This window comes from Rhamphochromis longiceps, linkage group LG3, assembly GCF_057381845.1.
Source record: "Rhamphochromis longiceps isolate RC_006_pf linkage group LG3, R_longiceps_female_GT1.1, whole genome shotgun sequence".
Classification (NCBI taxonomy): Eukaryota; Metazoa; Chordata; class Actinopteri; order Cichliformes; family Cichlidae; genus Rhamphochromis; species Rhamphochromis longiceps.
Window position 1 is genome coordinate 51,247,488 of NC_140559.1, and position 14,571 is coordinate 51,262,058.

General features: G+C 39.9%; 1 protein-coding gene across 1 annotated transcript; it reads right to left on the reverse strand.

Moving 5' to 3' along the window:
• Window positions 1-6,993: 6,993 nt before the first annotated feature.
• Window positions 6,994-14,299, reverse strand: LOC146675153 (uncharacterized). The gene is made up of 7 exons (XM_085400255.1): window positions 13,678-14,299; window positions 9,736-11,671; window positions 9,476-9,648; window positions 9,174-9,394; window positions 8,876-9,005; window positions 8,707-8,804; window positions 6,994-8,623 (listed from the first exon to the last, which is right to left on the reverse strand). The coding sequence occupies exons 2-7, from the start codon at window positions 11,657-11,659 to the stop codon at window positions 8,374-8,376; spliced, it is 2,796 nt and encodes a 931-aa protein (XP_085256381.1). The 5' UTR covers window positions 11,660-11,671; window positions 13,678-14,299; the 3' UTR covers window positions 6,994-8,373.
• Between the last annotated feature and the right edge of the window lie 272 nt (window positions 14,300-14,571).

The window sequence follows — 14,571 nt, forward strand, 5'->3', positions numbered from 1 at the left end:
AATGAAACATTAAACTGGTGTCACACCAGGGAGAGTTTCCTTTGTATCAAATGGTTGGGGTGGCAGAATATCCGAAAAACACTTGATTGAACAAAGTGGGATTTTTGGACTGCCTCAGCCCAGGTGATGTAAACGGCAGTGAGACAGAGCGAGTGATCGAGTGAGAGAGAGCGAACGAGTTTTGAGATGTCCGAGATTTGTGACGTTTAGCGTACAGTTGGTGTGTTAGTTAGTGTGTTGTGTAGTTGTTTTGTGTATCAGTGAGGTTCAAGGTGCAAGGTTCTTTATTTGGGGGGGGGGGGGGGTATATAGGAAGAGCATTATATATATAATATATACATTAGGTGAATGTGCAGTAGTAGCATGTATGCAGCGAGCAGGTGAATTCTGTACATTAAGTGAATTAAATAAGAATAGACAATCTGACTATTTTACAGAATAGAAAATATAAACATATTTAAAATTAAAGGAATTTGAAATGTACATTAGAGTGTCTGGAAGAGAGTCCTGTCTCAAGTCACTTATGGATGATGTTGCCAGGATGGAACGGGTCCTTCAGTATCTGCGCTGCTCTAGTCCGGCATCCCCTGGTGTAGGTGTCCTGAAGCGGGGGAGAGCAATCCTGCAGCAGCATGAGGATGCAGTGTGAACACTGTCTCCAGGTGCAGAAGGAGCGATACACCTCCTGCTGTCAGGCCTGCAGGGTTTCTCCCTGTGATGTTCTTCTCCGTCTTGTGGTAGACAGTTTTTTTTTCCTTTTCTTTTTTTTTTTTTTACATCCACAGTAACATTTTCCACCATACGACTGCACTCTAAGGTCAGCATGGTGGTGCAGTGGTTGGTACTGTTGCCTCACAGCAAGAAGGTCGTGCATGTGAATCTGCTGGCTGCTGTTTGCATGTTGTGTTCTCTGAGGGTGCTCCGACTCCATCTCACAGTCCAACAACTCGCTTTTTTTTAGGTTAATTGGTGATTCTTTTGGGAAATACAATCATCTATTGGGAATGTGATCATGAGTGGTGAACTGCAGTGTGTACCCTGAGTTTTTCATTGTGAAAGCTGGGATAGTCTTCAAGCCATCTCCAGCAACCCTTAAGTGCTTAAGAGGAAGGAAGAAGGAAAGGAAGGAAGGATAACCACAGTTTATGACCTCAGCTGTGATTATTAAAGGTTTGTGCTTTCTAGACATTCCCAGTAATAAAAAGAGCAGAGGGGTGTGATACTTCATCACGGCCAGAGGGAGGCACTGTGGAACCATCAAACAAAAGACCCCACTGCTGATGAGGCAACATACTGTCCATTACCACCAAGTATGAGGACACAAGGTAGGTGGCAAACTCATCTGATCCATCCTGCAGGTCCGCCTAAAGGAGTTGTACATCAAGTGGATGAATCCTGAAACAAAGACAAAGGATCAAATCGGAGACGCCATCATCATGGAACAGTTTCTCAAGGTTCTGAATCCTGATCTTCGGACGTGGGTTAAGGAACGTAACCCAAAGACTTCCAAGGAAGCAGCAGAACTGGCTGAAGCTTTCTTAGCAGCTCGTCGACCATCAAAAGACTTCACACCAGTTAAGTCAAATTCCAACATGCCATTGAACAAGTTAGGTGGTAGCACTGACTTGAAAGTTAAGCACACAAGAGAGAACTGGTATAACTCAGATCCTGCCAGATCTGAGACAAAAAATAAAACCAATAAAGCATGTCATTTGTGTGGTCAAATAGGTCATCTTAAAGCTCAGTGTACAAAGATGTCAGTTAGTAAAAATTACATGTGTTCTGTTAGACAAACTGAAGTCAGTGAGAATCACAAAAATGAAATTGAATATCATCAACGTGAGCCATCAATTGGGGTATTTGTTTAAGACAAACCCTGTGTAGCTCTGTTAGATTCCGGAAGTAATCGCTCTCTGGTTAGACAAGACAGTTTTCCTAGGGATGTGATCTTTTCAGGAGTGGATATGTGCTGTATTCATGGTGATAAGGTATCGTACCCAGTTGCTGAGGTTGCAATTGAAGTAGAAGGCCAGTGTCACACTCTTTCAGTGGGAGTGCTGCAAACTTTGCCTTATCAAGTGGTGTTGGGCTGTGATCTCCCAGTACTCCCAGAGCTAATAGCCAAGCATCCCTGTCAGACTGAAACCGTTGAAAGTTTGTTGGCAGTCACAAGGTCAAAAGTTAAGGAGCAACAGGTTAATGCTTTGGGCTGGGATGAATTACCTTTTGCAAATGAGGATGTACCATTGGACAAGTCTAGCACTCGTTCTAAACCAAAAAAACAAACAAACCAAGAGACAGAGAAGACATGAAAAGGTGAAGGGAACAAGAGTAGCTGAACACATTTTAGATCCTTTAAAGACTGAGTCTCTCCCCAGTGCTAGTCAGGTTGCTAGGCTTCAGAAAGAGGATCTAACACTTAAACCATTGTTCTCTAAATGTGTTCCAGAGTCAAGTTGAGGGAAGGCAGGAAGTGTTTGTGGTTAAGGGAGATTTGTTGTATCGCCGTAGCAAGATTGGTGACCAGTTGGTGATTCCCCCAGAGTTTGAGATCTACCATTTTGAAAATGAGTCATTCCATTCCCTGGGCAAGACATTTGGGACAATCTAAAATATTTTCTAGAATGATTCCCAGATTTTACTGGCCCCAACAGTTCAATGATACGGTACAATACTGTAAAGCTTGCCCACAGTGCCAGTTAACAGCTCCAGGCAGGAAAGCAGATAGAGCTCCGCGTATCAGTATGCCCATCATTGATACACCCTTTTCACGCATTGCCATGGACATTGTTGGCCCATTAGAACAGGGTAAAGCAGGTCATAAGTACATACTTGTAGTTTGTGACTATGCCACAAAATATCCTGAAACCTTCCCCCTGAAGAATATAAAGGCTTGTCAGATTGTTAACTGCCTGATTCAGTCGTTTTCCAGAGTAGGTATCCCAAAAGAAATCATCACAGATCAGGGGACCAACTTCTAAGATGTTCAAAGAAGTATACAGTTTGTTAGGGATTCAGGGTGTTAAGACCAGTCCCTATCACCCACAGACCGATGACCTTGTGGAGCGATTTAACAAGACCTTAAAATCAATGCTCAGGAAATTTGTGAATGAAACAGGGTCAGATTGGGACCAATGGCTCCCATTTTTGTTATTTGCCTACCAAGAGGTTCCACAAAGTTCTACTGGGTTTTCACCATTCCAGCTACTTTATGGGCATCCTGTCAGAGGTCCAATGGATGTTCTGAAAGAAGCTTGGGAGGGTTCGATGCAGAGCAGAGGTTTAGTGAACTCTCACATGTCCTCAAAATGAGAGACAAGCTAGAACATTTCCAAGAACTTGCTAATAACAATCTGGCCCATACGCAACAGCAGCAGAAACAAAGATATGATAAAGTGTCAAGAAGAAGAGTCTTCCGTGAGGGACAGAAAGTTCTTCTACTGTTGCCAACTTCTGAGAGCAGTCTTCTTGCAAAGTGGCAGGGGCCATATGAAATCACAAAGAAGACAGGCCCAGTCACATATGAGCTTCATTTGCCAGATCGTCGAAAGAATCATCAAGTGTTCCATGTCAATCTTTTGAAAGAGTGGACTGAGCAGCCACGGGATTCAACATCCATGTGGGCATGTACAGTTGTGGATGAGGAAGAGCCTCAGGCGCAGTACTTCCCTTCTTCAGCTGTCAAAACTGTTTCCAGGCTTAAACCATTTGCCTTTGGAAAGATGTCAGGAGGTGCAATCACTTATGACTAAAGAACTCTTCAGTCTAAAGCCAGGTCGTACACACCTCAGTGAACACAAAATCACTTTGCATTCTCCAGACCTTGCCGTATCCCAGCTAAGCTATTGCCTGAGTTGAAAGGTGAGCTGGAGGAGATGCTGGCTGCAGGAATCATTGAGCCAAAGCACAGTGAGTGGTGTAGCCCTGTTGTGCTTGTACCAAAGAAAGATGATCCTAAGCTTAGTCAAAGGAGCTTGCAAAGAAAAGCGTCTGGACTTCTTTAAGTTACTTGAAGACGTTTCACCTCTCTCTGCTGAGTCTTGTCCTGTGGAGGTGACAAGACAAGACTCAGCAGTCCATCTGCATCTTAAGGATAAAGGACACTCTTTCGAGGATGCCAATGTTCACATTTTGGACAGAGAGGACAGATGGTTTGAAAGAGGAGTGAAAGAAGCCATCTATGTCCACTGTGAGCGACCATCTTTGAACAGAGGCGGGGGTTTACGACACCAACTCTCTGCCATCTATAATCCAGTTTTGAGATCCCTTCCCAGACGCCTTAACGCCTACTCACATCCTGGGCCATCTGATCTCAGGAATTCGCATGATAAGGTGGGGCCAGGTTTCACAATGAACTCACCCGAAACTCTGGCTGATTGGGACCCACACCCAGTTTCACACCTTGGCTCAGGCGATTAGAGGATCATCAAGGGGTCCTTTTGTCCCTCTGTGGGGGGTTACTCCCACTAGGTTTATATCTGGGACTCTCCACCATTTGACCTTAGAACTGAAGAAGCTTCTCGGATGAGAGGTGAAACGTCTTCAAGTAACTTAAAGAAGTCCAGACGGTTTTCTTTGCAAGCTCCTTTGACTACGATGACCTGGATGAATGAGAACCTTCACAGACATCCTAAGCTTAGATTTTGTGTAAACTTTTCTAAGTTAAATTCTGTCTGCTTTTGATCCTTATCCAATGCCGAGGGTTGATGAACTAATTGATCGTTTGGGAAGTGCTAAATTTCTTACTACCCTTGACCTCTGTAAAGGTTATTGGCAGGTTCCCTTGACAGACTCATCTAAGGACTTAACAACATTCAGAGTGCCAAGTGGACTGTTTAGATTCACAGTGATGCCCTTTGGTTTGCATGGAGCACCAGCTACATTCCAAAGGTTGGTGGATCGAGTGTTGAAGGGTGCAGAACAATATGCAGCTGCATACATTGATGACATTGTTGTTTATAGTGGTACATGGGAAGATCATCTGAAACATCTTGCTGATGTGTTTCGACATATCACAAATGCTAGACTTGTCATAAATGCCAAGAAATGTCACATCGCCAAGCCCGAGGTGCAGTACCTAGGTTATGTAATAGGGGGTGGAGGCATTCGCCCTCAGGAGGGAAAAGTGGATGCAGTTGCTGCAGCACTCTTGCCAAACACAAAGAAAAGGTTGAGATCATTTTTGGGATTAGTGGGTTGGTACCGTCGACTAATTCCAAATTTTTCATCAAGAGCAGCTTCATTGAATGACATGACAAGAAAATCTAGTCCTACAAAGATCAGGTGGACGAAAGATGGTGAGAATGCATTTAATGATTTGAAAGACTGTGTCAGAAACCTGTTTTGCAGTGTCCAGATTTTAACCTTCCCTTTACAGTACAAACGGATGCCTCTGAGGTGGGTCTGGGAACTGTTTTACTGCAAGGAGAGGAAGGGCAGCAGTTGCCTGTCCAGAACATCAGCCGAAAACTTTTTCCAAGGGAAATGAGGTATTCGACCATTGAAAAGGAAGCATTGGCGATCAAATGGGCTCTAGACACCAAAAAGATATTATCACGTTGGGAAAGAGTTTGTTCTTGAGACTGATCATTGAGACTGATGCAATGGATTCATAATATGAAAGACACTAATGCCAGGATAACAAGATGGTATTTATCTCTCCAGCCTTTTCGTTTCCAGGTCCAGTATAGACCCGGACATAAGAATGTCATTGCTGATTTCCTGTCCCGTGACTCAGAGGAGTAACGGTCATAAGAGGGGGGAGTGTGACAAAGTGGGTGAGAAGACCATTTGTCTATATTCTTAGTTAACGTTCTTGTTTTGATTTAACCATATTTCACATGTAATCTGCAACAGGCAAACATCTACTATCCCGGGTTTGTTTATGTTTTGCACTTTTACAGATTATATAATATAACATCTTGGTTTAAATCAATCCCTACAAGTTTGTTAAGTTAATATGTTCTTTATTTCAACTGTTAATTTGTATTGTTTAGAACTTACCTTACCTACCTGTCTTCCAGAAACAAAAGGAGGAAATGTAGTTTTACTTCCTGCTTTATAGCTTCTGGGTTCATCTGAGGTCACAGGAAGAGACCAAGTGCGAGAGGGGAAGAACTCTTATAATTTAATAAAGTTGATTTTAGAGGGTTTATGAATAGATTTATTGTTGTAATATGTATTGATTACACCACAGAGTTTATGTTGCCAGTAAAGAGGAGTAGTAGAGGTTTGAATATAATCATGTTCATCTTACCTACCTTCTGAATGGAATAGTCCAGAGGAGAAATTGTTTGGTTAAGTGGACTATTTAAGCAGAACTCAGGTGTTTCAAGAAAAAGATTCAGGTCAGTGTAGCTGTGTGCAGTTTGACCTTAATTTCCGTTGATTTAAGTTCAGTTTTGTTTATTTGAACTGAGTTAATTATAGAGTTGAGTTTCTTATTTGTTTCTTTGTAAATATTGTTTGGGTCACAAAATGGTGAATAAATCACTTGCTACACTGGACAGCATCAGTCTCCTGCACTTCTTTGACCGCTTAAGTCAAGTCCTACCACAGGCATAAAGTCTGTAATTACCTTTTATCGCACACTGTTATGGAATAATAAGAAAAAAATTACAATTAACCTCCTAGGACCTGGCGTCCACATATGTGGACATCACATTTTGGGTTAATTAGACCAAAATACTAAATCTTGCTCTACAAGGGCCTGATATCCACTTACAAGGACATTATACTGCAACGGTTCTATCACAATTTTAAATGAATATCCTCATATGTGGCTCTCATTTTTCTTAGAAACAAAAATATAATCTGGTAATTCTTTGTTTTTACATTCATCGGGTCCCAATATGCCCAAATATCAAAGAGAAATTAAAAATGCATGCCGTGGAAGAGTTCGGGTCTTAGGAGGTTAAATAATAATAATAATAAAACTTAAAGTGTAGTTTATATTTTAGTTCTCAGACCTTTAAAGTGCAAAATAGCTGAAACAAAAGAAAGCTAGGCTTTACTTTTACTTTGTATTGTGGTGAAAAGATTTAAAATTCAACAAAAAACCATGAAGGGACACGTCCTACAGTCAGTTTTACAGATTTTACACAGAAAGAATCAATTTACTGTTTACTTTGTATTTTGCTTTAGAAAACATGACGAGAAACAAAATACGAAATCATGTTTCTTAAATATGTGTAATGTATATGTTTTGCAAATTTGCAGTACCATTCACTAGAAAAAAAACCCCTGCATGGTTAAAATCTCAAACTCATAATATTTACTAAAGCCACTTGTGGCTCTTAATATTAAGTACAAAGATTTTTTCAATTACTATGTGACATACATGTTTGTACAGTTTGAATCTGTCATAGGCTCGAGGTAATTTCCACAAAGCAAAAGGCATGTCCAACGTATTTATTCTGTTTATAATCTGTGAAAGGCTGCGATCAGAAATGGAAGTATTTAAAACTATAATAGTGTAAACTGCTGCTCCTTTATTACCTTTGTATTTGTGGAAGAAATCAAAAATGTCTCTATATCTGGAACTCAAGGACGTCTAGCATCATTTTGTGTCTGATATAAACGCATACAGAAATAAAACAAACATGGCTTCTCCTGCTAAGATACAGAGCCAAGATTAAACAGTTAACAAGGTACATTTTCCCTCTTACCCACAGAGATAGTATAATACAAGTGTGAACTCAAATACATACAGTGCATGACCCCCAAAGAAACAGCGCCATCCAGTGGCATGTCCCATAATATCGACCTTCCACCTGGCTACATTAACATTACAATGAAGATTAACTGAATAAAAATATAATGGTATTTTTTCTAGAGCTAGATCTCTGTTTGCTACCGATCTTACCAAGTTCCACTCTTTAAGTACACCTCATTGTTTCTTCTTGTGTTTCTTAATGAATGTATGAATGAATTAGAAACTACAACCTAAAAGTAGCATAACTGTGTGTAAATACAGTACACAACCTCACAAAAACAAAATTAAATCAAAGAGACTCGAAAAATAGTAATTCTAATCTATTTCTTTCATACTTTTAAAAATCAATAACTACTTTTTTAAAAACATCAGGCACTTGTTTTACACAAGACAGTATAAATCATACACCGTGTCTAAAATCCATTTAGCTGGTTTAGTCTCAGGGTCTTGGTCGTGGCTCCATGAAGGCACAAATCTAACTTCAAGTTGGTGCATTATTAGTGCTGGTGAAATGTAGGGCTGTGTGAGGAACAGCAACTATGTGCAAACATGTGGATCACCACAGCAGATCAGTGTCTTCTGTCGTGATGCCTTAAGAACTAACAGAGCAGCAGGAGGCACACCGGCATGACATCTCTGCTCTACTTGCAGTTATTATTTTATTTTTTATGGCTGCTGACAACTTTGACTTCACTGGGTTGAGACTCTTGAACGGGGACATCCAGGGACTCCTCCGTGCTTTTAGATGGCATCATCAAAACTGTGCTAATATCCTCGCTGTCTTCTCTTTGAAACATTTCCTTTAATGGTGTCTCTAAATTCCAGCCTTGGTTTTTTGCAAATGTGTAAATACTCCCAAAGAGATCAGGAAACAATACCAGAACATCAATTTGGGCTGTTTCCTTGGCACTGTGAACAAGGAAGGTTTTATTACTGTATGATTGATAGATAGATAGATAGATAGATAGATAGAATCATTTAGTTTAACTCACTAATGTTCATGGAGATTGCGTATAAAGCGCAGTAATCCCAACGTGTTTTCAGTGTAGGGCTTTTTACCTTCCAATTTCTGAACCAGCTCTTGTGGAAACTGCAACAAAAACATTGGTTATGAAGCAGATTTTAGGAATCTAGACATTTGATATTTGATGTTACAGTCACCTTATTTTTCCACTGCTTAAAGGATCCGTCCACAGCACATTTTTCTACAGAATCAATCAGCTCCTGTTCAGCCTTTCTATAGTTTGCGACGTCGTCTCTGTTACCGATCTTTCTCAAGTATTCAGTTTTCCTGGAAAGGAAATTATTAAAAATAAATATAAAAAATAATAATAAATAAATGCAAAAAAAGCAGCATTGAGCATTTAAATTTTTTTTGAACATCTGTATCCCTCTTTGACAGGCAGAAATCAAGAATCATAAAAATATGATTTTTATTAATTGTCAATAATTCCCTCACTTTTCAGAAGTCCAGAAGAAGGGATGTTTTAAGCATTCTTCTACTTTGGGTCTGTCCTTTGGCTCTTTGTTGATCATCCACTCGATGAGATCCTTTGCCACCACATCTTGAACGTGATCCAAACTGTACTTCCCATAGTAAATGTTGGACTCGCATTCAAAGGATTTGCCAAATGGATGGTGGCCTCCAGAGAGGATATAATAGATCAGCATGCCTGCAACCTTAATAACAACACATATTATCAGTTTAGGTATGTTTACCAAGTCATTTTTCAGTTAATCAAGTTTGTGTTCAGACTTTACCTGGATGTCAGCGCTTGACTTGTATGATATCACAGATTCTTCTGCTTCTTCTGCTAAAGTCTCTCGGGCCATCCAACATTTGGTTCCTGCACTGCGTGTACGTAAAGTTGTTTGGCCTTTGAGTAAGCGTCTGCTTATGCCAAAATCAGCTAATCTCGCCCTCCCAGTAACATCTGCAGGAGGAATGATATTAAATAAAATCATATCTGGTAAACATTAATTAAAATGTTTTTTTTTCCTGAAATTTAATCGTGTCTTACCAATCAAAACGTTCTGGGGTTTGAGATCTCGGTGAAGAATTTTAGGATTTCCACAGTGAAGCACCTTTAGACTTTCAAGAACTTGTTTGACAAGTTTCTTTAACATCAGTGGGTCATGGTCATTGTTCCTGATATATTCTTCCAGGGTGTATTCACAAAGTTGCAGACAAAGATATCCAAAGTTCTCGTCCTCTGCAGCATCAACATATCGTACGATATAAGGATGATCGAGTTCAGGATGTCGTAGAATTACTTCTTCGTTCTTCAGCTCGTCATAGTTGCTTTTAGACATTCTCTTAATGGCAACTTCTGTGCCGTCCTCTCTCAGCCCCAAGAAGACTTCAGTACCATCGCTTCCCTTTGCTATTCTGAATTCTGCATCATTCACATAAATAATGCTTCTGATTCTGGATATTTTACTGTCATCTGAGCCAGCAAGCATCTCCAGTTTGTCCTTCCACCTCTTGCTGACTGGATCCCAGTTTAGTTTTTCTGATTTTTCAATGGTGCTGTAGTCAAAAGGCTTCACATTTGAAGTTGATTCTACAACAGGAACTTTTGTTGTTGGATCAGTTGCTGCAGTGGAAACTTCAGCATTTGGGTTTTCTTGCTTTTGTGTCTTTTCCTTCTTTTTCTTTTTCCTTTTCTTTTTCTTCTTGGGCACAGACGATGCTGCATTTCCCTCACATTCTGAGTTTGGTTTGCTCAGATATTCTTTCAGACTTCTCAGCACCTCTTTTAGCTTGTCATTCATTTTCATGTCAGCTGATGTCAGTATGTCCTCGGGCACTGAAGTTACACCCACTGATGTAAAAATGTTAGCTGCCTGTTCGATTAACCGTAGGTTTGCCAATATACCGTATGTATAGACCCTGATGTTAGTCGAGAGCTTCTCATTTACAAAAGGGGTGACTGTTCTGCATAACTTCTCGAAAAAGTCTAAGTCCCAGTCCTGTGTGCCTTTTGTTTTCTGTGTTATCACATACAGTGTTTGCAACACTGCTTCACAAACACCACTGTCTTTTGAGTCAAGCTGTTTCAGTAGTTGTGGAACTATAGCTACTGCATGCTCATTTGTTATGTCATCCATTGTACAGAAGACTGCATTTAAACTTTTAACTGCCAGCTTTACATGTGTCTTAGTGATGTTTGGAAAACGACTGGCTGCACGTGCAATATAAGTGTTCACATTTCCAGTTTCCTTTAGCCATTTAATACACGCCTGGCAGTATTTATCTGCATCTGGCCCTGTAACAGTAAAGAGAAGTTCAATCATGGTTACATGGTTCTGAGGATCTTCCAACAGCATCTGACTGTTAAAAGTTCTGAAGACTTCTTCAGGTGTTTTTTCGGAAATAGCAATTGTAGCATCCAAAAAATATTTGATTTTGGAACAGAATTCATTTCCTTTGGATGCAATTTTATGAATCATCTCAGATAATCTTTTGTTTTGAACAGGATGCTCAGGATGAGTTACAGGTAAGAGTGTTACCGGTGCACCAGCAGAAAGAAGCACATTTACAACATCTTCTCTGTCATTGTTGGCAGCAGTAAGTAGTGGTGTGAAATCATGGCATCCATTTGGATCAGCCTTTGCTTCTAGAAGTTTCTCCACAAAAAAAAGTGGAGCCTTGGAAAGTGAGACATAATGCAAAGGTGTCCAGCCATATTGAGAAGGTTTATTTGGGTCTGCACCTTGTTTCAAGAGATAAGTACATAAATCTCTGCTGTGTTTTACAACAGCAGCAATCAATGGTGTTATGCATTGACTCCACTCTGTAGAAGGGTAAAGTCCATTAATGTCATTGTCCCTCAGTAATTTCTTGAGCTTTTTGCAGTTATCGTTAAATATACACTGTACTACAGGATGTGTGTCTGTTGGTTGGGGGAGTGTCAGTTGAAACTGTGCCACTGGAAAATTCATTTCTTTGCTTGCCTGTGGAAGAGAGAAAGAATTAATATTAGCAAAGTGATACTGAATTTGGTTCTGCTTTAAACTTGGTTTCAGAAACCTAAACAAAACTCTGCGCAAAAATATCAACTTGGAATAGAGAGCAACAGATTTGGACACAAATAATAAATGCAATATCCATCTTCTTCCGCTTATATGGGGCTGGGTCATGAGGGCAGCAGACGATGTAATGTTATATTACAATATAAAGTAGTACATTTGTATTTGGAGACAATTTACACGGGTCCTTAATCGCAAAATTCCTAAGATACTGAAGTATATCCTTAACAATGATATCTTAGACAAGGGTTGCCATACCACTTAAACTTTGAACTTCCTTGTTGAACAAAGTGAACAAACATAACCCAACCTATGAGGGGCTGTACAAGCCAAAATTCATACTTTCACTCTCACATACACATACAATGTTGGATAACACCTCCCACCCACTCCATGACATGCTGGTCAGTCACAGGAGCACGTTCAGTGAGAGACTGAGATTACCGAAAAGCACCACTGAACGACACAGGAAATCATTCCTGCCTGTGGCCATCTCCCTGTACAACGCATCCACTTAACACACGGTTTGCTGCTACAACTACACGTTTCTTTTCCAGCTATTTATTTATGAGTGACTTATGTATGTATGTATGTATGTATGTATGTATGTATGTATGTATACATATGTATATATTGTACTATTCTTAGTTAGTGTATTGTCTGTCTTGTCTTAATGTTGGTTTATAATGGAGCACTGTAACAAAAAATAATTTCCCCCAGGGATAAATAAAGTATTCTGATTCTGATGATTCTGATATATTCTTCTTTCAGGCACATGTATTCTTATTTTTATTTTCTATGACAGTATGTTTGCACTGAAGCACCGCAGCAATTTCTTAATGTTGTAAACCTGCTCAACATTTGGCAATAAAACCCTTTCTGATTCTGATGTATTGTCACTCTCACATACATACATATATTTTCACTCTCACATACATATATTGTCATCTCGCACACCTTTATTCTTATTTCATATCCATGTATATTCACTCTCACATAAATCCATTAATCTTCCTTTCACACACATGTATTCTATTTTTCTTAATGCTACATATTTTTATGCTGACATATATTTATTCTCCTTGCAGGTGCAGCCCTTTCTAGTCATACATATATATACATACACTTTACCTTTCAACACATATATATTTGTACTCCTATACTCATATATACATACAATCCCAGTGTTTATCCTTTACCCTTGCATACATACACTCTGACATTCACATCTGCATTTCCTAACACAGGACGTTAATCCTTTAAGCAGAAAGTTATTCTTAAACCAGGAAATGTAATACACTTGGAGAACTTACTTGACATACCCAGACCTAAACCAGAAGAACCAAGCAATGAAGCTGTTCAAAGTCATCCTGCTTTCTTTGCTAGTATTGCAGTTAATTTGTCGAGTAAGTAGTAATGAAAATGTGTAAACATGAGAATAAAAATATCTAAATATAAAAATTAAAATAAAACTACGTGAGAGTGAAAATATATGTGTGTGAAAGAAGAATATATGTGTGTGAGAGTGAAAATATATGTATGTGAGAGTGACAATACATGTGCCTGAAAGAAGAATATATGTATGTGAGAGTGAAAGTATGAATTTTGGCTTGTACGGCCCCTCATACCAACCCAAACATTGCAAATGGGATCAAATTACAACCCAACACTCCCCGTTAGCTCAGTGCTTTTCTTAAGCAAGCAGAGATTATTTTACAATACTTTTGTGTGTGTGTGTGTGTGTATATATATATATATATATATATATATATATATATATATATATATATATATACAAATCCACCCCAATGTCTTTTACTGCCTGTCTGCCCTCTGCTCTCTCTCCCAGTTTTTTCAGTCTTTTCTCAATAAAGCTAAAAAACAACAACAACTTAAACAACAATCAGAGGATTGTAAGGAAATGAACTTACAGCGTCGACGTAAAGTACAGCTGTTACATTTAGGTCAAGGTCTCAGGTATCTTCCGGCTCCTCCTGCGGGCGGTTTATCCTTCAAGCTCGGGTCCTCTACCAGAGGCCTGGGAGCTTGAGGGTCCTGCGCAGTATCTTAGCTGTTCCCAGGACTGCGCTCTACTGGACAGAGATCTCCGATGTTGTTCCCGGGATCTGCTGGAGCCACTCGCCTAGCTTGGGAGTCACCGCACCTAGTGCTCCGATTACCACGGGGACCACCGTTACCTTCACCCTCCACATCCTCTCGAGCTCTTCTCTGAGCCCTTGGTATTTCTCCAGCTTCTCGTGTTCCTTCTTCCTGATATTGCTGTCATTCGGAACCGCTACATCGATCACTACGGCCTGACTGAGCATGTGACCCACATGCTGTAAGGCTATAGCAGAGCCCGGAAACAAATCCACCCCAATGTCTTTTACTGCCTGTCTGCCCTCTGCTCTCTCTCCCAGTTTTTTCAGTCTTTTCTCAATAAAGCTAAAAAACAACAACAACTTAAACAACAATCAGAGGATTGTAAGGAAATGAACTTACAGCGTCGACGTAAAGTACGGCTGTTACATTTAGGTCAAGGTCTCAGGTATCTTCCGGCTCCTCCCATTTATATAACACATACAGCAAAATTGTTAGATAGGGAGTGGGAGGGGTTGAGTGTATGTCAGGATACAAGATATTTTTGTACTGCTGCTGCCAACCTAGCCTGCAGGTTAATGATTTATTCCTTACAGTGGTATTATCAAATATGAAGATTTTGCTGGCAGCAAACATCCTGTTACAGTTGGTAACATGTTTTTCAAAGAGTAAACCTCCAATGTTCTGTAATGGTCCCTTGGCCTTGTACTCAGGGTTTTGAATTT

Bases quoted from the DNA above. Each gene is read 5' to 3' on its own strand.
- LOC146675153 (XM_085400255.1), bottom strand. From the start codon at position 11,659: ATGAATTTTCCAGTGGCACAGTTTCAACTGACACTCCCCCAACCAACA. The intron at 9,649-9,735 runs GTAAGACACGAT...TTCCTCCTGCAG, and splicing joins ACCCCAGAACGTTTTGATTG to ATGTTACTGGGAGGGCGAGA. The intron at 9,395-9,475 runs GTAAAGTCTGAA...GTTGTTATTAAG, and splicing joins AGTCAAGCGCTGACATCCAG to GTTGCAGGCATGCTGATCTA.